Source organism: Larimichthys crocea, chromosome V (genome assembly GCF_000972845.2).
Source record: "Larimichthys crocea isolate SSNF chromosome V, L_crocea_2.0, whole genome shotgun sequence".
NCBI classification, from domain to species: domain Eukaryota; kingdom Metazoa; phylum Chordata; class Actinopteri; family Sciaenidae; genus Larimichthys; species Larimichthys crocea.
Genome location: NC_040015.1, coordinates 1,410,573 through 1,432,360, shown reverse-complemented (window position 1 = coordinate 1,432,360; position 21,788 = coordinate 1,410,573). Strand labels below are relative to the sequence as shown.

At 39.4% G+C, this 21,788-nt stretch overlaps 2 protein-coding genes across 3 annotated transcripts; one reads left to right on the top strand and one right to left on the bottom strand.

The window, feature by feature from the left end:
• Positions 1-45: 45 nt before the first annotated feature.
• On the bottom strand, positions 46-9,211 carry LOC113745783 (voltage-dependent T-type calcium channel subunit alpha-1I-like). Its single transcript, XM_027278754.1, has 10 exons — positions 9,078-9,211; positions 5,600-5,758; positions 4,951-5,044; positions 4,722-4,858; positions 4,484-4,572; positions 3,431-3,590; positions 2,699-3,020; positions 2,140-2,232; positions 974-1,138; positions 46-51 (listed from the first exon to the last, which is right to left on the bottom strand). The coding sequence occupies exons 2-10, from the start codon at positions 5,731-5,733 to the stop codon at positions 46-48; spliced, it is 1,200 nt and encodes a 399-aa protein (XP_027134555.1). The 5' UTR covers positions 5,734-5,758; positions 9,078-9,211.
• A 2,648-nt stretch (positions 9,212-11,859) lies between these two features.
• Positions 11,860-16,158, top strand: LOC104927438 (dehydrogenase/reductase SDR family member 13). 2 transcript variants are annotated; one of them, XM_019263203.2, is made up of 6 exons: positions 11,860-11,992; positions 12,415-12,549; positions 13,373-13,491; positions 13,735-13,858; positions 14,125-14,451; positions 15,721-16,158. In XM_019263203.2, exons 2-6 carry the CDS (start codon positions 12,420-12,422, stop codon positions 15,981-15,983), a joined length of 963 nt encoding a protein of 320 aa, XP_019118748.2. In that variant the 5' UTR covers positions 11,860-11,992; positions 12,415-12,419; the 3' UTR covers positions 15,984-16,158. The 2 variants fall into 2 exon arrangements, with proteins under 2 accessions (XP_019118748.2, XP_027134560.1); XM_027278759.1 differs by lacking the exon at positions 11,860-11,992 and adding an exon at positions 12,075-12,239.
• The last annotated feature ends 5,630 nt before the right edge of the window (positions 16,159-21,788 follow it).

The following is a 21,788-nucleotide window of genomic DNA, read 5'->3' as shown; positions in this document are numbered from 1 at the left end:
TCCTCTCTATATACAAACAGGTAGTGATTACAGCCCTATTCTTTGCTAGAGCTTCAAAGAGAAGAGTGAGAGGGAGTGTAAAAACTATACTGAATGGTTTTTGTGTCTTTAACCCACAACTTCAAAAACCCACAAACACTGGGAAAAAGTGTAAAATATGGGGGCCTTAAAAGATTCACCTCGATAAAAAACAACAGAAAAATATTTATGAAGTAAAAGTAAAAGAAAATGAAACAATTCAAGTGAAATCATTTAAAGTTAACATAGAAAAATTAGATCCACTGATGAGACCCCAAAAAACAAAGAAACACCACACACGCACACAACACACTGTCAGTAGAGACACAGTGTGACAGTAACACAGTTTCACGTATTCACTGTCATCATGGTCTTGCCTTCTCCAGTAGGGGACATAACACGGTGCAGCCTCAGGACAGCATGGCGGGTTCCTTAATGGTGAGACTTGTTAAGCTTTCTGCCTGCAGGCGATGTCACCTCACTGACCAAAACGTCACTTCAACTGGCTTCCCCCATCCTCCAGTTCACATCTGGGCGCCCGTTCAAAGAGAAAAAACTGAAAGTACATCGTTGACAGTAAGCTGTTCACCCAAGGGATCATGTTTGCCATTTTCTTCAGCGTGGTCTCCATGGCCATAGAGAGCACCACGGGGCAGTGAAGTAGTGTTTGAGCCTGCTTACTGTTTGGTGGTCTATATCTGTCTGCCCCTCTGTCCTTTCTTGCTCTCATCGCTTCATCTTTCCCCTCTCTTCCCGCACGTCTAAGGAAAGCTGCACAGATGCTACAGGTCACTAACATCGTTCTCATCATCCAATATTATCGTGGGATGGCCATGAAGCTGCTGGGTCTCTCAGGAGGTACTTCTGGGACCCAAACAATGTCTTGACTTTGTTATCGCCATCAGCAGTATTATGATAGCATACTGTGACATTTACAGGAAATAATCTCGCTCACCACTTCCTCCAGATAGATGACCCGCAGAGAGGAGGTCAACATGTAACAGAGCCATGCGATGGACGCAGCACCAGCACCCCGCTGTCCCGTATCCCTCTGTGCGCTCTCCGTGAACTGGTTGACGATGACGACTGCACACACGTTCATCATGACGAAGGAGCCCATCTGGTTTGGGAGGTAAAGGGAGGCTATTGAAGAAGAAGAAGAAGAACTGCTCTTGGGACACCACAGCAGTTTTAGCCTCCTCGTAGTGGTAACCAGTTTCTTTCAGAAGCTTACTCTTGTCTTAGACTATGTCGCTGAACTCATTATCATGCAAAGGGCCTCTCAGATCTGCTGTTAGGCCTGACAACTGTTATTGTTAAATATGATGATGAAGATGAGTTTTCCTGATATTTTAGGATGTTTTACACACTTCTCTGTCTGTATTATGTTTTCTTCCATACATTTGTAACAGGCTTCTTCTTGTCAAATTCACTGTGTTGCTTGTTTCAGCTGTGTACTTTGCTCCAGTACTCGTCCAGCTTGGGTAAATATTGAGCAAACGACTACATCAGATCTCAAACTATATCCATATTCATCAGATTTAAAAGACTTGCCATGAACATTTGGTATCACGGACACCAGCATATTGGAGACATCCCTGCTCCATCTCTGCCCCATGTGGGTAAATGATAACACTACACCAGGACGGGCTGATGGCCGTTTCAAGCTTTGGGCAACCAAAGGCGTGCAATGTGTAGCATATCTATACAGAGATGGCAAACTACTTACCTTTGAGCAAATATGTGAGGAGTATGACATACCAAAAAAAAACAATTGAAACATCAAAACAAATTTACAGATTTCTAGTCCCTATTTTATGGGACTCTGGTGCTCATTAAAAGGAATCATCCAGAGACAGATTGGAAGCATGGAGAGCAGATATTAGAGAAGATTTCAGGATTACAGCGAAAATCTGTGTTCCAATGATTCTGGACATTGGCTCTGGGCAATGGACCTGATATTTTAGGTCAAACCAAACCTCAGATTTAAACGATTTTAACGTTTAAACAGATCTTTACACTTTCAACAACGTTACAGACCACAAGTATGCAGGAGTATTGCAGAATATTTGTTTGTAGGTTGTAAACAAAATCACAAACAAAGATGGAGTGCATACTTACAATGGTGACAGGTATGAGAATGACAAAACTCCAAAAGGAATGTGCGTCCATGACATAAAACATAATCTCTGTCCATCCCTCCAGCATGACAACCTCGGAGCAGAGTGATAGAAAGAATATGTTACTACATGGCAACATTTTATATTTACATTTCTGCATACTGGGGTCTCTGACCAGTATTGAAATTGCATCGATTGGGTCTTCCTGGAAAGCTGAGACTGTTGTGGAGTCGATGAGCATTTTTTGAGCTGCATTAAATGACCTGTTGTGACCTCTACGACGATCACAGCCTCATGAAACTTCACAAACTATTCCGATATTTCTGGCTTACCTAGGTTTATGAACATTAAGCAGGTTTCTGAGCAATTTCCAGGACAGATGTGCCAATATCCGGTTAAATCACAGAGATAGTCAAAGAGTGGTAACAAATGGTATCAACCTAAAAATGGCTACAACAACTTATGAGACATAATAACACCACAACGAAAATAAGGTAGGGAGGGGTGGAGTAGAAGAGGGTTGGAGCCAGGCCTCTCCATCCAAGTGTCTGTCCTCTCACCTGGAATATGGTCATCCAGGCGTAGCCGATGTTGTCGAAGTTGACGGCTCCCCTGTGAGGGTTGTGATTCCCGGTGCGACAGACATTGTAGTACATGTGCCAGTTAATACATTCTTCAGTACTGACATCACCGACCATCCTGAAGGAGTGACTTGCAGCTGAAGCATTGTCAGGAGCAGCCACTGAGCAGAGTTTGCCATTGTCTCTGGAAGGCGGTACACCACTGCAGCGCCGCATCCCGTGCTTGCCAAGTGAACAGATGAAGGGGTATCTTTCACTGTCCTCGGGCTCGTAGAATGGACTCATGGACACATTGTACTTCCTGCATAGAATTAGAAAAACTGCCTATATGGACTAGAATTGATCAACCATAAATATCAATATATAGTTTTTAGATTTCACAGCTTTTTGTCTTTGTGCTGTTTACATACAGCAGCTCGTATGGTGAGAAGTAAAGTGGTTGCTGATCTGGCAACCAGGCACCAGATTTTGGTTGCTTAAACTAAATATATGTAGTATTTAACAGTGTATTTAACAAAGCTGTGTGTTTTGTAGGCTATTGTTTTCTGTTGACAGGAAAAAAACATTTGCTGGCTCTGACTTCATTTTATTTTCTTATTTTGGACTGTAAGCGATATCTGGAGGTAATTTCAGCAGATTTAAGCACACACTGTGCAAGGAACAAGGAACAAGATGCAAACAGTGGAAGAGCACAGCGCGAAGTTTCCTCACCCGATAATGTCCTCTCCCAGGAAGCAGCGATTGCGCAGCTTCCCTGCCCACAGCTGGACTCCCACGACGGCAAAGACGTTGATGATGAAGAAGTAGAGGATGAAAACATTTATGAGCATAGGCATCATGTCTAGGAGGACTTTCATCAAGGCTCGCATACCTACACAGATCAAAACAAAAAGATGCCGTCAGAGTTCAGATCAAAGTATGGCAGTATTTCTGTATTTGCAGTGTTACAAACAGGGCGTCCGTGGCGTTGGACAAAATGGAAAAACAGTTCTGAAACCTCGAAGCTCATGTATCAACAACAAGATTCCAAGAGCCAGTCACACTAAACACCTTCAATTTCCTCATTAAACATAAGACTTTAGCTTTATTTCTCCTTTGCTTAGGGACCAACTTAAGGATGTTACACAGAATCCCATAAAAGAAAGAAAACTACAGGGAAACCAAACAGGTCAGTGGGTAAAGATGATGCTTCTAGAGGAAGAACATAAAATAAAGGCACATACTAAAAAAAAAAGAAATGTGTTCCACTTACAGCAGCAAACAGAAAACTACAAAACTGGGATGGAGGTACGACAAAAATAAAAATGTCTGGTAAATAAGCAGGATGACTCCAGGTCCTGCATCATGATGTCAGGGTTTATTTTGCAATAATGACCCACTTGCTGCACATTATCCTGCTTATTAAACGTCTGATTACTAAAAAATCAATATTTTGTGTCTAATTATTTATCTTGTCACTTTAAAGATGTTTTTCTTGTGACTGCTGTAGTCCTCCAGAGACTATTACCCATAGTAATAGTCTGTTACTGACAGCAGTGTTCTGCCATACAGAAATAATACTGCAGTGCTGTTATTGAATGTTCATAATGAATAATATGAATTAGTGTTCATCTTATTCATAAAGATTCAACATTTTGTCTAAACTAAAACAATTCATTAGTTACAAATCATTACAGATTTGCAGCAATTTAAATTATGCTCAAATTCATTTTGAACTTAACAGTTTGAACTTTTTTCTTTAGATTCTCTCTCTTGTCGACTTACTCGATATTCTGCCAATCAGACGCATTGGCTCCAGCGATTTAGAGATCTGCCAGTTGATGCCGAGGAAAGCCAGAACATAATCTACTGCACTGAAGGGACAGAAACAGGCTATTTTATTTTGTATTATCTCATTTTTCAATTGGAAATGTACACACAATCTAATACTTCATGTTATATCATGATATTTTGTAAGGACTGCTGTGGTCTGCATGAGGGTGAGGCACTGCGGGATACTAACTTCACAGTGTTGATGAAGACGTCAAACTTGTTCCAGTTGTTGCTTAGGTAACTTCCTTGATAGCCAAAGACTCCCAGGGCCAGCATCTTCAAGAGCATCTCCACCATGAAGAAGCTGAATGTCAGAGGCTCCAAGATCTGGACAGGTACAATGAAAAAATACAGTTAGACATACAGCAGAAGCAATGCAGAAAGTGTGTAACACAATAAATGTACATGTACACACTAACCTTAAGTAGGTTTGAGGGCTCCTCATAGGGCTTGTACATGCACACAATGGCACAGCTGAGCAGCGCCATCAGTTTGGATACATATTCCAACCATGTGAAGGAAGATGTTAAGTCAAAACACGTATACGTATTCAGACATCAAATAAATCATCAACAGAGGATCGAGGGTTGTATGATAGAAGCACCAGATTGGACTAATAATGGCCAAATTCATAAAGTGTTTTATGATTGTATGTATACTAAACCTCCATACATACTGAATTACTCTACTGTTGTAGCAACTGAACAGCAGTTCCAAAGAAATGAAAAAGTAATCAGTGAGTTTTATATGAGCTCCTTTTTGTTTGGTTTCTGCCGTCTCCAGAATTCAATTAATCGAAGATCCTTCACATAGTTAATCAGAGTGTTTCTAGTTTGCTCATGTTGTATGAATTTGGGTGGATATATCCAACACTGGGTTGAGAGCACAGTTAAAATCTCCTCCAAAAATGTCTCTCTAAGGCAGACACAATGTGACATTTTATATGGTATTGATTTGTGCATGACACTAACTACACCCCAAGCATGAAATCCTTGACCTGGTCAATTATGACACATACTTAGTCTTACCAGGCATCAGACAATGATTTCTAGCAATAATTAAGGATATAAGCTGCAGGCAACTTTCAGACACCAGTTACGGGGTCTTGTGGTTTGTTTTATGCCAAAGAAAACCACGGGGGCCAAGGCTGGGTAGGGCAAATACTCGTCATCCCTGGGGACAGGGTTTGGGTTATGAACCATGTCTGGCTGTTGCTCTTCGCCCCCCCTAAAACGAGACATGATGAGGTTCAAGTGCAAGAAGCTCTGGAGGGAGGTCACAAAGAAAGAGGGGAGAGGGTGGAGCAAGAAAATTAGACGCACAATAACAATATACTGTACAACATAATAATACAGACTGTGGATTATCTCTTCATGGCTAAAAGTCAGAGCACAGAAAAACAAATAAATACATGGCTACACACAAATATGTTCATTTATTTATACCACAGGTCTTTTTCAGCCCCTAGGACAAGAGACAAACAGAACAAAGACCCCCACATGTAATTCATAGTTTAAAAATGTGTCACATTCTAAGCTTGGCCTGTAATAACTTTTACATTTACTTTTCAACTATTTCACTTTATTAACCTATTTATATACCGGGTTATTAGCCTGGTGCGCATGTGCGAAAGCTGCATGCTGCCTGTTACGCTCCTCCAGCCTTTGAGGTCGCTTTTTGACTTTTTGGGCTTTTTTCTCTTTTGTTCGTTTTTGTTTTCTTCGCTGTGGCTCTGTGGAGTCCTGCCCTTTTAACGAAGTTGTTTTTAGAGAGTTTTTGTGCTTTTTGTCGTGTTTTTGTCTGGAACTTCTTATCCCCCGTCATAAGGAACATCAACTCACTCTCACAATTCAAGTCTGCACTTAAAACCCACCTGTTTAAAATCGCCTTTTCCATCTGATTCAATTGCATTGTCCCATTTTAACCTGTTTTTAATGTTGTATTCTTGTAATCTGATATACTTTTAGGGTTCTGTTTGTTTGTTTCTGTTATTTGCTGTCTACTTTTATTTATTGTAAGGTGTACTTGGGTGACAGAAAGGTGCCTATGAAATAAAATGTATTAGTATTATATGTGTTTATGATAAAAAAAGTTGCAAAATGATTATTGGATATTAAATGTGAAGAGCTGTGTGTCTTTGTCCACTGATTCATCCAGTTGGAGTGCAAATGCGTCTGCTGTTTGTAGTTTCTTAATTATCTCCATCTTCACATTCAACATTCATTTTGGTGAAAATTGTCAATTATTATGACAAAACTTGGTGGACCCCCTGCAGTACCAGACGCCCAATAGATCATAGCACACATAGCAATACCGCACTATAAAAATGCTTCATTACAAGTGAACGTCAGGGTTTGAATGCTGTGTGAAAATATGAGTACCGTATTTTCCGCACTATAAGGCGCACCTAAAAGCCTTCAATTTTCTCAAAAGCCGACAGTGCGCCTTATAATCCGATGTGCCTTATATATGGATCAATATTGGTTAAACATGGCTACCGTAGTCAGGGGGCGTTGCCGAAGTAACCATAGACACATAGACATATATACATAGACGCCGCATTGAGCGCTGAATCGTACATCGACGTTGGATGTGGCAGATCTGCCCGTAAACTAATACAAGGAAATGGACTGAATTTCATAAAGCGCCTTTCTACAAAGTGCTTTAAGTTAATATCTCTTATACACCCATTCACACACACACTAATATATCTGGGAAACAAATAGGCACCGAAAAAACGTATGTACCTTTTAAAGTGATGATTATAAATGTTTACTCCTTATGTAAGCACCAAACCTGCTAAGTGTTTACAGCTACTAATGTGTGTAACACTGTTACTGTGATGATAAATATTGAAATATTTATATTTAACATTTAATCTGTGTCTATAATAACCAGATCCTGAAATGTAGATGTGATATGAGGGTTTTCTGAATAAAGAGCACTAACGTTTACATTTAACTGATTTTGATTAATCGTTTTTATATTCACATTGATGAACTGTACCACACAACACACACACACCACACACACCACACACACACACACACACACCCACACACATATATATATTATATATATATAATATATATATATATATATATATATCTATATATATATATATATATGTTCCCGTGTAATGTACACGTTAGTCTCTTTTTCAGAACCCTCATGTCACATCTACATTTCAGGATCTGGTTATTATAGACACAGCTTAAATGTTAAATATAAATATTTTAATATTTATCATCACAGTAACAGTGTTTCACACATTAGTAGCTGTAAACACTCAGCAGGTTTGGTGCTTACATAAGGAGTAAACATTTATAATCATCACTTTAAAAGTTACATACGTTGTTTTTGGTGCCTGTCTGTTTTTCCAGATATATTAGTGTGTGTGTGAATGGCTGTTAAAGAGACATTAACTTATAGCACTTTATAGAAAGGCGCTTTATGAAGTTCAATCCATTTCCTTTTATTAGTTTACGGGCAGATCTGCCACATCCAATATGGCGGACACGTTAACGTATCGCGACCAACGACCAAACCGATCAATGCGGCGTCTATGTATATATGTCTATGTATATATGTCTAGACATATATAGACATATATACGTAGACGCCGCATTGATCGCTGAATCGTACGTCGACGTCGCCGCCAGTTTGGATGTGGCAAAGTAGAGCGCAACTCTTTTCCTTGTGTTAGTTTACGGGCAGATCTGCCACATCCAATATGGCGGATGCGTTAACGTATCGCAGCAACGGACCAACCTGCTCAATGAGGCGTCTGTGTATATATGTCTGTGTATATATGTCTGTGTATATATGTCTATGGAAGTAACAGCGGTAAGAACGGTAAAGAGGAATTCCAGTCCAACACCATTTGTGTTGCGAAAATACTACGTCACTGACATTACCTCGGGAAAAAATAATAAAACAGCTGTTTATTCATTTTGGGAGTGAACGGAGTTGTCAGGACGCTGGTTTGTATTCTATTAATAAAGTTTGATTGAATTATCTGACTGTTTTGTTGACATTCCCTTTAGCGCAGCTCCATCTAGTGGGTGCATAACGCAACCCCAGCCACTACTGTAGCTTCTATTCTATGCGCCTTGAAAACAGTTTTAAAATAGGCCATTCATTGAAGGTGCCTTATAATCCGATGCGCTTTATAGTGCGGAAAATACGGTAACCGTACATCCAGTATCAAGACTTTAGCTGAGCGCTGTGCGAGCCACATGAAGGGATTTTAGCTACAATACACGCCAAAAACTGACAACAGAGGTCAAACATTGATCCAGTTTGAAGCTTTGCTCAGGTCAGTTTCACTGTGAGTCAGTGAATTAACTGACTGCAATAACTTTAGCTAACAAGCATTAGCTGTTTAAAGGATAACGTGAAAACATTTTAGATTTAAAGCGAGCGGGGAAACGTGGCTAGCTTGCTAGCTGCTAGCTGAGTACCATGCAGGTCACGTGACGCTGTGAGCTTGAAGTCACATGACAAAACACAACATGAGGATCACAGAGTGAGGAAAGGCACTTACCAGAGAAACACACTGTGGTGAAAAAGCTGTCGATGTGTTCGTTGAGCTGGTGTTTGTATCACCTTTAGGTTGAATGATGTCAGCAGTGGTTTAGAATGGGATCATTCATATTTGATAGTAAACATCAGTGTCTCATGCTGGAACCTGCATTTGAAATTAAACAATATTACTGTTCCTAAGAGTTTATTTAAATCTGAATCATTTGTTTGATTTGAATGTGATTTTTTTTCATTTAAAAACTGTTGCTGTATATATACTGTATATAGTGCAATGCAATGTTGATCATAGTTGCCATGGCAGCAACCAGGGCCACTGCAAGCCAATTTGGTGCCCTAAGCATAATTGTTTTGTGGTTATTTATTTTTATGTTATCAAATAATAACATTTTCCACATTCCTTTGGTTCTCCTTTTTTCCTTTTCTCAGCACCAGACTCTGTTTCCTCAGACTCTGCCATGTTTTCATTGCTTTGGGGTAGGGTTGTCCCTGCCCGGGCCATGATTGGCCTCGGCATGATGAAGCATTTGTTAATTAAACATTAAGCTCTAAGGACATGACTGCTGGTGTTTTATATGTGATACAAAATATTACTTTCTGAATGATCTTGTGAAAGAGAACAGCAATAGTGAAACATTTAAAACTTCAACGTTAACAGACTTTGCATTACTCATAATAAGTCATGTTTAAAATGAACATGAGGTTTAGATTTGTATCAACTTCATGCAAGTTTAACATGTTCCATACAGTTTATTCTCTGTTATCTGACTCCAGACGTGAAAGAAAGGAAGAATTGATGTTTAGATTTGTTCAGGCCTGATTGGCTTAGATCTGGTTACATTGTCATTAAAATAATAATAATAATGTGACAATGAAAACAAAATTGTTACATTAGTGCATGTGTATGTAACTTTTATTGGTAATTATTTTAATTTTTTTAAATGTTAGTATTGGCCCCCGGACATCTTCACACTCACTCACACACGTCAAATGTGACTGGTGTAGCCTAATGAACAAACCACTGAGTGATGGGGGCAGCTAGGACACCAAACCATGATGTATTTTATTGTTCTGAGTACACTGATGATGTACATTACTTTAAGATTTTAAAAAATTAATAATTCATTCATCCTTATGACCATAATAATGATAAGTAAACTTTGGGGTTAACCCCCTTCACTCTCTTCAGCTGTGGAATAACACACATGAGCTCCAGCATTGGCTTTACTTCATCACACACTGTAGGCTACACTTTACATTTGAGGCTGCCATCCAGAAATTATCCAGGTAAAGACAAAAAAAATGGTTATGACACTCAGTAAATTACAAAGCCCTAAAAGGTCATACATACATACATACATTTTATTCCACCTGATTTCCCGTGATAATGAGATAATTTTCTCTGTTTTCCCATGATAACAAGATAATTAATTTGAGATCTCGAGAAAACAAAACAATAGTCTAGTGTATTAAATCAAGTGCACCCGAATTACAGAATGTATGGCAAATGCATGTAGTCCATGATACGGACCGAGCAAACCTATTACTTTACTGTAAAATCTCTTTGGTCCATAATTTCTGACAAAGGTTGATACACTTGATCTCAGGACCTGTTACAGGCTAGGAGGGCTAAGAACCCAGATGCAGACAAACGAGGGAAGCAGATAGGTGAAGTTAAACCAGTTTATTGTTTTTAGGCAGGTTTGGTCGGAGGCTGGACGAGGATGACCCAGGCAGAGTCTCCCCAGGAGGCTGGATGCAGAGCTGGGCTTGGTGGAGCAGGCGAGGGCAACAGGTCAGGAAGTCAAGAGCTGGAGAGCTGGGCAGAGCAGGCAACAATCTACAGAGGAGATCACACAAAGTCAGCACAGGGGAAAAAACTTCAGAACAATAGCAAAGGGCTTGATGCACAGTACTAACGGATAGTCTATAATCTGGCAGCGTGGTCGTGGCAGGGCTGAGTATAAGTAGGTTGCCGGATGATTGCAGGATTGGGTGCATCTGGCGGTTCCTGCTCTGCTCCGCTCCAGCACACCTGAAAACACTCACACACAAAGACTGGGACAGGACAATTAACCCCCGGAGGTAGGCGTGGCAGAGACAGATGTAACAGGACCATCCTGACTGTTGACTCACTCAGTATAAAGCATATTTACTGTATCATTTTTGAGCAATTCAGCCTCAAAGTTTTTTATTTTGAATTGAAAAGGGCATTATGTACAATATTTACTCTACTGTAAAATCCCTTTGATCCATAATCTCTGACAAAGGTTGATACACTTTGGCTAATCCTCACTCCAGTCCTGAGATCAAGTGTACAAACCTTTGTCAGAAATTATGGATCAAAGGGATTTTACAGTGGCGTAATAGGTTTGCTCAGTATCATGGACTACATGCATTTGCCATACATTCTGTAATACGGGCGCACTTGATTTAATACACTAGACTAACGTTTTGTTTTCTCAAGATCATAAATTAATTATCTCGTTATCATGGGAAAATGGAGGAAAAAATTATCTTGTTATCACAGGAAAACAGAGGAAAATTATCTTGTTATCACAGGCAAACGTGTGGAATAAAATGTATGTATGGCCTTTTAGGGCTTCCGTAGTAAATAACACTTTTTTCTAGGTCTGCCCTTGTTCTGTATATGTCCATTACCACTATATTCACAAACATTATCCCTGTTTGTAGTTTATGGAGCCAAACCAGTGATGTTCAATATGTCATATGACTAACTTTAACTCACGCCCCTTTAGCACAGGCGAGCTGCCAAGCCAGCTGCAGGACTAACAAACATAACCAGGAAGATGTAGAGTGTACACCTGACTTAGTTACCTTTACCTGTACACGGCTCTGCAGCACTGCCCCACAATACCAGCACTTGGAAGCTGATTGGTCAGCACTGGTAAACATCAGGTAGGAGGAGGGGAAAAACCTGTTGATTAGTTATTACTGATCATCTGCCATAGATGAAATCTTTATTCTAGTTATATTTTGTTTACTCATGAAGATAAAATCCCTTCAGTTGTATGCAGACTTTGGCTGGCTGGTTTTGCTGGTAATATAATCAGTCTGTGAACTGTAAACGGCTCTTTTCAGCAGAGTTTTGGTGCATGAAGCTATTTAAGTATGAAAAACAGTCAGAAGAAGATTAGCTGGGAGGGTAAGGGAGTGGAGCTGCTGATACAGCCGATAAGCTGTTACACAAAGTCCACACACACACACACACACACACACACACACACACACACACACACACACACACACACACAGGAAACTGCTCACTCGCATAGCTGCACATTTTCTTCTTTGACTTCTGTTATTTGGTGTGTCTGCAGTCAGGATGATTCTGGAGCTGCTGCTGTTTGGACTTCTGTTACTTGGAGGTTATTTTCTTCTTCATATGACTTTGCTCAAGTTGCCAAGATGTAAAAGTACTGCAAAGTTACATGGAAAAACTGCCATCGTGACGGGTGAGTTCACAGCCTGCAGGCCGAGCTGCCTCCACGAGATGAGAACAGTCATATCTATTGTCTGTATTTGTAAAACACTATAAAAATACTGAAGGCTGTCTGTTTTTAAAATCCTCTTTGTTGGGTGTTTATAGTTTCAAGTGGGTAAGAATGCTGCTATAAATGCGGTAATCCATTAATAAATGCTTGATAAGTTGTCAATAAATGATTTTAGATCAAGATTAGGTGTGTGATCAAATGAAACTTATTCTTTTCATATTTGATATATATGTCTAAATTACTTTGTAGCTCACTTGTGAGCCTGTTTAAAACCTACAAAGAAGTCACTGCTTGACCAGACATCAGATGCAGCTACCATGAAGCTTTGACAGCCATAACATTGTCGTTTTTGTAGGAAAATACTACTAATAATAAATAATAATAACGATAATAATCTCAAGTCAAGGACCCACTTAGATATACCCTATACTGATGTATAAGATCTGGCCAATCTCCATGGCTGTGAAATTAGGCCTAAAAGTGCAGTTCCTCAAATGTCTACTTGAAGCTGTGAGTCAGTCTCACCTGTTCAAATTATATTAAGGCTGAAAGTTATGAAGAATTAACAGTGTGGACACTTTGATTGACAGGTAGGTGTCATCACAAGTGTCTGGCATTTGGTTTAGCTTGCACACTCGCTCCAGTTCTGACACCATAAGACCCTTTCCGGTGGTAATGCACAAGAAATTGAAGACCTGGACCTGCTGGTGGCGCTATATGAAAAGTAATCTCTAACTGTCTGGGCACCATGAGTACTCTCTCTGATTCTGTCCTTTCTCTTCAGGAGCAAACACCGGCATCGGTAAGACCACAGCAATGGACCTGGCCAGGAGGGGGGCGAGGGTGATCATGGCCTGCAGGGACAGACAGCGAGCTGAGGCTGCCATCCAGGAAATTATCCAGGTAAAGTCAAAAAACTGGTTATGGCGGTTTACCTACAAGTATACCTCAGGGCAACATCCTCGGTCCGCCTTTGTTCTGTATATGTACCTTACCAGTATATTCACAAACATGGGGATAATTTTCATTGATATGCCAATAATACACTGTTATTCATGCCAGTTTAATCTGCCCATTTCTTTACATCAGTGTAAGTCTAAATACCATCAAGTGATTGTTCTTGGGTTTTTTTTTTTTTGTGATCAGGAGACCGGTAACAGCCAGGTCATCTTCATGCAGCTCGACCTTGCCAGTCTGCAGTCTGTTCGCTCATTCGCTGAAAATTTCCTCCGGTCTGAGTCCAAGCTGGATCTGCTCATCAACAATGCCGGTCAGTCCTCCTGAGTTAATTCACAGTAGGAGTAGACAGAAGTTAACCTCACTGTGCAGGCTAAGTCAACAACAGTGACTGCATCTTGTGCATTTTGTCCATAACAATATAAAGTCAAACAACAGATAACAAGCCTAAGTGTATTTTCAAATCCTTTGGTTCGCCTAATGTCAACATTCTTTTAGTCATTGTACTAATCCAGGGTAAAAATGTTTTTAAATTGTATTCAAGTTGAAGTTCATTTTTTCAGGTGTTTCTGTCTTCAGGTCTGATGAATGGTGGACAGACAGTGGACGGCTTTGGGATGATCTTTGGCGTTAATCACCTGGGTCACTTCTTGTTGACGGTGTTGCTCCTGGACCAATTGAAGGCGAGTGGGCCAAGCCGCGTGGTGAATGTGGCCTCCAAAGCGTACACAATGGGGAATGTGGATTTCAAATGTCTGACGACTCATAAAGATTTAGCTTTGGGAAGCAGTGACTATCAGCTCTTCCAGAAGTACTGTCACAGCAAACTGTGCAACGTCCTGTTCACCTACGAGCTCGCCAAGAGGCTGCAGGGCACCAGCGTCACCTGCTACAGCCTCCACCCTGGTCAGTAGATATTTAACATCATTTTGTTTGATTTGATTTAAAAGTTTAACAGTATTTTTTTTGCAGAGTTTGTGTGTAAATTTTATTAGAAATGTTTGACTTTCTCAAGTTACAAAGTACTAAGAAAGTCAATGAGAAACTAAATGAGAAAAAACATGTTTTGTCTCATCTGACTAAATGGACTCATCCGTTTTACATTCATGCCATCATTTTTGACATGAGTAGACATACGCACACACACACATCACCCTAGGCAGACAGCTGGGGTGTCAGTGAGACCAAATGGCATGACCAGATATTCATAATGGCCACAAGATAAAAGCTGTTTTCCCCTCATACCCGGCCAAGGCCTGGAAACTCTGTTGGTGGTCCTTCAGTTCGCTGACAAATGCGCTCACAGCAGAGTTGTTCCTCCAGCTGGTGAATCTGGTTGTCCTGAGCCTGGACAGCAGCATGCATAGGATCTAAGTCTGATGAATCCATGGCTGGTCAGATAGTACTGTTACACAGCACTAGGTCAGAATTCAACTGCAGCACTTGAGACACAGGTAAAAAGGGGTAAACAGTCTTTAATGACAGGCAAAGGTTCGTTATGCAAAATCCAATCAGGTATTCAGGCAAACAATCCAAAAGGGCTGAGGCAAAAACAGACGAGATACAAAAATCAGTAATCATAAACTCACTAGAAAAACCACTGGTAAGTAGGACATGACTAACACTAACAATCTGGCGCATGGTGAAGAAAATAATGGGCTTAAATACACTGAGGGATGAGCAAATCAGGCACCGGTTTGGGTGATTAAGGGTGGGACAAACACAAGGTGGGAACTCGGGGGCTGGACCGACTGTGACACTCCATTAATTATTTTTTCCTGACAGAAACGGGCTTCCATATATGAAAATGAAATGTAGTGTTAGCTTATAAAAGTAAAATTTAAAAAAGGAGTATCTGATAATTTTGACCATGTAAAATGTTTAAAAAAAAAATAAAAGCCCACAGGCATTACATCACAAATTAGCCTCTAAATGCTGTGGTATGTAGCATTGGTCCATATAAAAACAAACATTAAATACATAAATAAATATAATTTTTATTTACTATCTCTAATATTATGTCTTATTATATCATGATTTTGACACACTAAAAAATGTGTAGAATTATTATTTTTTTTGTCATTCCTTACATATAAAAATAAAAATAACCTATTTCCCTCATATACATACATGCAATTTTTAATTTTGGGGTTCTTTTTTTTCTTCCCTATTCAGGAGCCATAAAAACAGACATCGGTCGTTACGCTGGCTTCTTGTGGAGTTTCTTCATGGCACCTATCATCTTCTTTTTCTTCGTGGATGCTGAGTCTGGAGCTCAGACCACCCTCCACTGTGCCCTGGAGCCAGGCATCGAGCACCTTAGTGGCCATTACTTCACCCAGTGTGCTCCACTGATGAAAATTGAGTCGAAGGCGAGAGACGATGCTGCTGCCAAGAAACTGTGGGAGCTCAGCGAGAGTTTCTGTGGCCTGTCCTAAAAACAAAGCTGAAATCTTTTTTTATTGTTTTAAAACTCAACATGTTCAGTAATGACAACAAGAAAATGCTTCCTCACACCAATGTGGTCCTTCTGCCATTTATTAAAGAGTGGACTAAGAGTGGACAAAATTATTACATGATGATTATCTGAATAAAATATGAATAAAATCACAACATCCAGCATATTTATTTGCATATTTATCCAATATCTGTTTCACAATCATTAAATAACACCATTTATAGGCTACATGTATTTATTGCATAGTGTGAGAACAGACACAGGAATGACAGAGACACCATTCACCTGATTACCAGTCAGTGTAGCATCAAGAGGAGTTAAAATCTGTTCATGAGAGAAAAGTGACATGATGTTGCTTTAAGTCTCTTTCACCTCTTTCAGGTCTCTCTGTCAACAGTTCATTTTAACTAGTGCAGCTCCTAAACTGTCCAGATATGTCAGGATGAGTCTGTGGGAAATGTTTTTCAGGACATGTAAAATATTTATTAGTGCCGAGTGCCTACGACACAAGGCAACTATTGTTCTTCTGCATGTTTCTTGGAATTATTCATCTTCCGCCCTTTTTCGCTGATTAATGCGGCCCACAGCAGTGAGAGGACCCCAACAAATTAGATATCAAAACATGCGTCTTGATCCCGAATTTATTCGCACATAGGAAATGAATGGGAACCCCTGAAAAAAAAAGACAATTTAACACTTTTTAAGACATTTTCAACAATGAACTGCTCTGGCATACTTTCACAGAGAGACTTCATTTAAACTTTAAAATGTAGATACTCTTGCCTTATCTTCAGTGATTTACTTTGCTTATGGACACCTTTTACCGTTTTTAAACTATCAAGGCTTAAAGTTAAGCAGGTTTTTACTATGCTAGAGTGGATGACATCATCAGAAAAAAATCAGTGAAAAGATAAAACATATTCGACTACCGTGGCCTCAAATTTCACACTACAGACATAATTCATACATAGAAACGTAGGAAAATTTGTCTTCTCACTCACATTCTTCTGCTCAAGCTGTCACCCTTATAGTTTTGGCGTAACACACAAAGATGCGCCAGCAACACCTATCCACAGCCTCATAGACTGCCATGTTAAAAAGGCCGGAAAATTTCTGTAGGAAAGCAGAACTAAAGGTCAGATTTCTTCATTTATATCGACACAAAATACCTAAGTAGACGTTCAGGAAGAGCTCAGGATGCTCACAGTGATGTCGGTTCAATGATAGGCCAAACGGTTTGGCCAGAAATCCTTCCTGTTTGAGGGATGGTCTCAGCATTTTCCCTCTCTCTCTCTGTCAGCATTTCCAACTGACATTCTAACAGGTGCAGTAACTGCTCTGCTGATTAGGGCCGGCAGGCAGAAGCCCAGCGGTGGCCATTTTAGCAGTTATTGGCACTAAATTTGAACTCGTCTGTCTAAAATGACAGATGAGCCATGAGTCATTGTAGTAAAGACATGCTAATTGCTAACATTTGCAGCTAATGACGGACACTAACAATCTGGCTAACGCGCAAGCCGCTAATTCTAGGTCTCTGGTAACACAGTCTGTTTGATTCCTTTACATTCACAACACCTCAAATGAAGCCTGGAGATCAGAGCGAGGAGACCACACCCATTTATGACACAGTGTATACCGCTTTATTTCATTGGCAGAGCTTGGAATCAGTTATCTTCCTCTTGAAACAAAATGGACAAATTTACTTACATAACGTATAGTCTCTATGCGTTACATTAATGTACACCTTTATGAACCTTTTTAACTTTTCAATAACATCTTTTAAATTAGTACTACTTCTGCAGGCTGTAAATGTTTGCCTGTTGAATATTTTACACACATATTTGCACATTCCATTCCATCACTGTATGCACATAAAAGGTGGATAGATACACTAGTTCAGACATTGGGACTTTGTTTTCATGTCTGTCTGACACCATGTTGTGACTGTACCTGTACAACTCTGTAGATAGATATCCACAGTGTTGAAGGAGGGGACTGAATAGTTTCAGTTGTGTGAGTCTCTCGCTTGTCACTACATCTTTTATAAACTTTGTCAGTGTATCATATGTGTATTTAAATTATTTTACTGAACAACAGAAAAACAGAAAAAAGGATCAGAATTGAATTTCTTGTCTGCATGTTTTTTACTGCTTTCATTCTTTTCAAAACTCTGTGTAAAACAGACATGATGTTAGTGAATCTGTAAAAGTTGAGTCTGTTTCTTGAAGGTTAATATTAAATGTGTGTATAAGAATGAACAATTCTCAGATTTGTGGAGCTGTAAGCTGCAAATAATGCAGCTGATGTAAAGAAATGAAGTCACGGTAGAATGAAGTCAAATCACAGATTTACACAGATTTGTGAACAATACTTGAGAGAATTTTGTGTATATAGAAAATGTTTTAGATCTTTGAGTTCATCTCATGAAAAATGGAAGCAAAAACAAAAGTGTTGCGTTTATATTTTTGTTCAGTGTAAGTGCAGTCCATTTACCATTTACATCAGCCTTAACATTGAAGAAAACAAAGATGATTGATTATTGCTTTCTGTCACAAACATTGAAGAAAACAAAGATGATTGATTATTGCTTTCTGTCACACCTTTTCTGATGTTTGTCTTTGTCATACTTTGCATTGTTGCAGCTTATTTCACAATAAAAAGAACAAATCCTGCATCACTATTCTTGACTAAAGTTGTCTTTTAGAGGTTCTTTCACACTCTGCAGTCGTTGCGATAATGCATTCAAAAGTTCATCTGAAGTTAATCTCAGACTTCAGGTTACACAAATCAAGAGTCTGTCTCCCAAAGTTCCAGTCTGTTAGTGCACAGTTTTGTGTTTCTGTCTTACCACTGCAGCCAGAGACACAAAGCGGTGATTCCATCTATCAAAGAGACTGTAACAGCTAAGGAGGAACACTAATTAGGTTAGTCATTGTGCATTAAGGAGGACTTAATAAAATCAAATGATCAAAATATGGTATAGAAACAGAAAGGAAATGGAGGGTCCAGACTGGGGGGAAGAAAGCTAACACTGCCCTCTGATGGACAGCTTTTTAACTGCAACATAACTGAAATATTCAGGTGTGTACCATCGTATTGCAGGATGGGAATATAGAAGCTTCCCCTCTTAAAGTTTATTAATAATTTCAACATTTAAAAAAACAAACCTAAAAACATTTTTTAAATCTAAATCTAAATGATGAATCTAAATCTAGATGTTAATTCTAAATCTAAATGTTGAATCTAAATCTAAATGTTAAATCCAAATCTAAATGTTAAATCTAAATTTAAATCAAAATCAAAATCTAAATGTTAAATCTAAATCTAAATGTTGAATCTAAATCTAAATGTTAAATCTAAATTTAAATCTAAATCTAAATGTTAAATCTAAATTTAAATCTAAATCTAAATCTAAATGTTGAATCTAAACGTTTCATGTGAAACAAAATATTTAGCTAATATGCAAATTCAAATGCCGGTAACCGGAAGTACCAAAATAAGAGCTCGAGGAGGTCAGAACGTGTTTATGGTGGCAAATAACGAATAAAACCCATCTTATCCGGGGAAATGGACTCTTGGACGTGGATTATCTTGATAATAACTACTTAAAATAACAAACATGTTTGGAGAAACTTTATTTGAAGAGTACTTTGAGTTTTTAGTTCATGTTTATGAAGGGTGTGGGACTTATGACCTGTAGCCACTATAGCCAGCCACAAGGGGGCTCACTTTGACTGATCTGTCATGTTCGCCCGCCTCCACCCGGTACACTCTACTGTCGGCCATGCTCTGCAAACATGTCAATGAATGAATCTGCGTTAGCAGAGAATATCGGAAGAGCAAATACAAAATGTTTCCACAGCGACAGCAACCACCACAGGCCACCTCGGTAAGTTTGTTTTCCAGATCACGTAGCATTGGATTCTTGTCCAGGCTCACTGAACTAAACTAGATTTACTGCTCGCACCAATGCACTTTATGTGTAGCACATATGTTTCTATAAACAGTAAAACTCTCACCGGTAAGTGACGCAGTGGGATGAACTTATGAGCTGAAAAACAAGGTGTGCAAATGTTAGGTCAGTTCTGAGCAGCAAAGCATAAATTATATAATTTAGCGCTACAGCTAACGGAGGTCAATTGTAAATCTGCCTCTGTCCTCAGTCAGACATCTCACCTAAACTTACCTGCTGGTCTTTACTCCAGGGCCGGTCCTAGCTATGGGCAATGTGGGCGGCCGCCCAGGGCGCATTCTCCGTGGGGGGCGCACGAACGCCCGAAAAAGCTGTTGTTGCTAATATTTTGCTAATGTCTCTTCAGGCTCCCACCAGCTACAATAACACACCTGGGCCAGCCACAGCCACCACCTCCACTGGGACGTCATACTGCTCGGTATACTTTCATACTCATGTAACCTAGCTGGCTGTTTGTTTGTTTTTTTTTATCTGTGTGGTGCAGTGTTTCCACGTTGGCTCCATTCATGGTAATATATTTTAACACTAACATGTGACAAGATAACGTCTTTGGTATTTTGTTTATATTTTAAAACTCCTCAGGGCTCGAGCTCCAGCACTACCATACCTTTACCAGCAACAGACTTTGCTCCAGTGACCTGTCTGTCAGTAAGTACTCATTAATATTCATGCTCATATTTGTTTGATTTACTTCTCATGTACCTCTCAGTAACCTCTCATCTTTTGATTGTCCATTTTTCTTTAGTTAAAGATTCCTTAAATAAACGAACAGTACAATCTATAATTCTCATCAGTCAGAAAGATAGTCGATGTGAATGCTCATCTGTTATGTCTATAATTCTCTCTTGAATAACCTTTGTTTGTTATAGAAACATGCCTTCTTTGCTGTGTTTTAGAATGACTACCAAGGAAGATATCAGATTTCCAAAGAGGAGCTTGAACATGTTCTTTCACTGAAAACCACCTTTACAAAAGCAGCATCTATTCTTTCAATCTCAAGGACAACTTTCTACAAGTTACTGCAAGACTATAATATCCCAACGTCACAATTTAAGAGCATCAGTGATCAACAATTGGATCTTGAAGTGTCACAAATAAAAACTGAACACCCAGATGTTGGAGAATGGTGTTTATGGGACATCTCCACTCCAAAAACATTGTGGTTTAAGACAACGTGTAAGATTCATAGCGAAGGATGGACCCTATTGGTGTCCTAGCCCGGAGAAGAATAGCAATAGTTCGGCGAGTATACTCTGTCCCACATCCAAATTTCATATGGCAAAAGCAACATACATATTTTTGCTTCTAATATATTGTATGCTGCCCATAACTGAAACTATGTACTGTCATATAAACTGTTTACCTGTACAGGTTTGTGTATTAATGCTATTATATAGAGACAAGTGGCTGAACTATTTGAGGTAACTCCTTTTCCACCCCACAGAAAACTGCTCGAGACGTTTGGTTTCATTAGACTTTTGCAACCCTTGACTGTACTCAAATACTCAAATAGGAATGACTCGCCCTGTTAATTTATTAATAATATTAATTTATCAATCTTGGGAAAAAAGACTGTGGAAGAAAGTAGGTAGACATTTGATAATGGTAGGGTACAGTAGGGTTTCATTTGATATAGATGACACGGGTTCTCGAGGATAAAATTTAATAAAGTCCAGCACTCAAAGTCATAGACGATGCAAACGTTCTTCTGAAAATTGCGGTAATTTCTTCCCTAAGTTGTGCTTCAGACCTGTCAGATGTAAAGGAGATCTTCCCAATAAGGCCATCTTGTCCAAATTTGCTCTTGAGTCT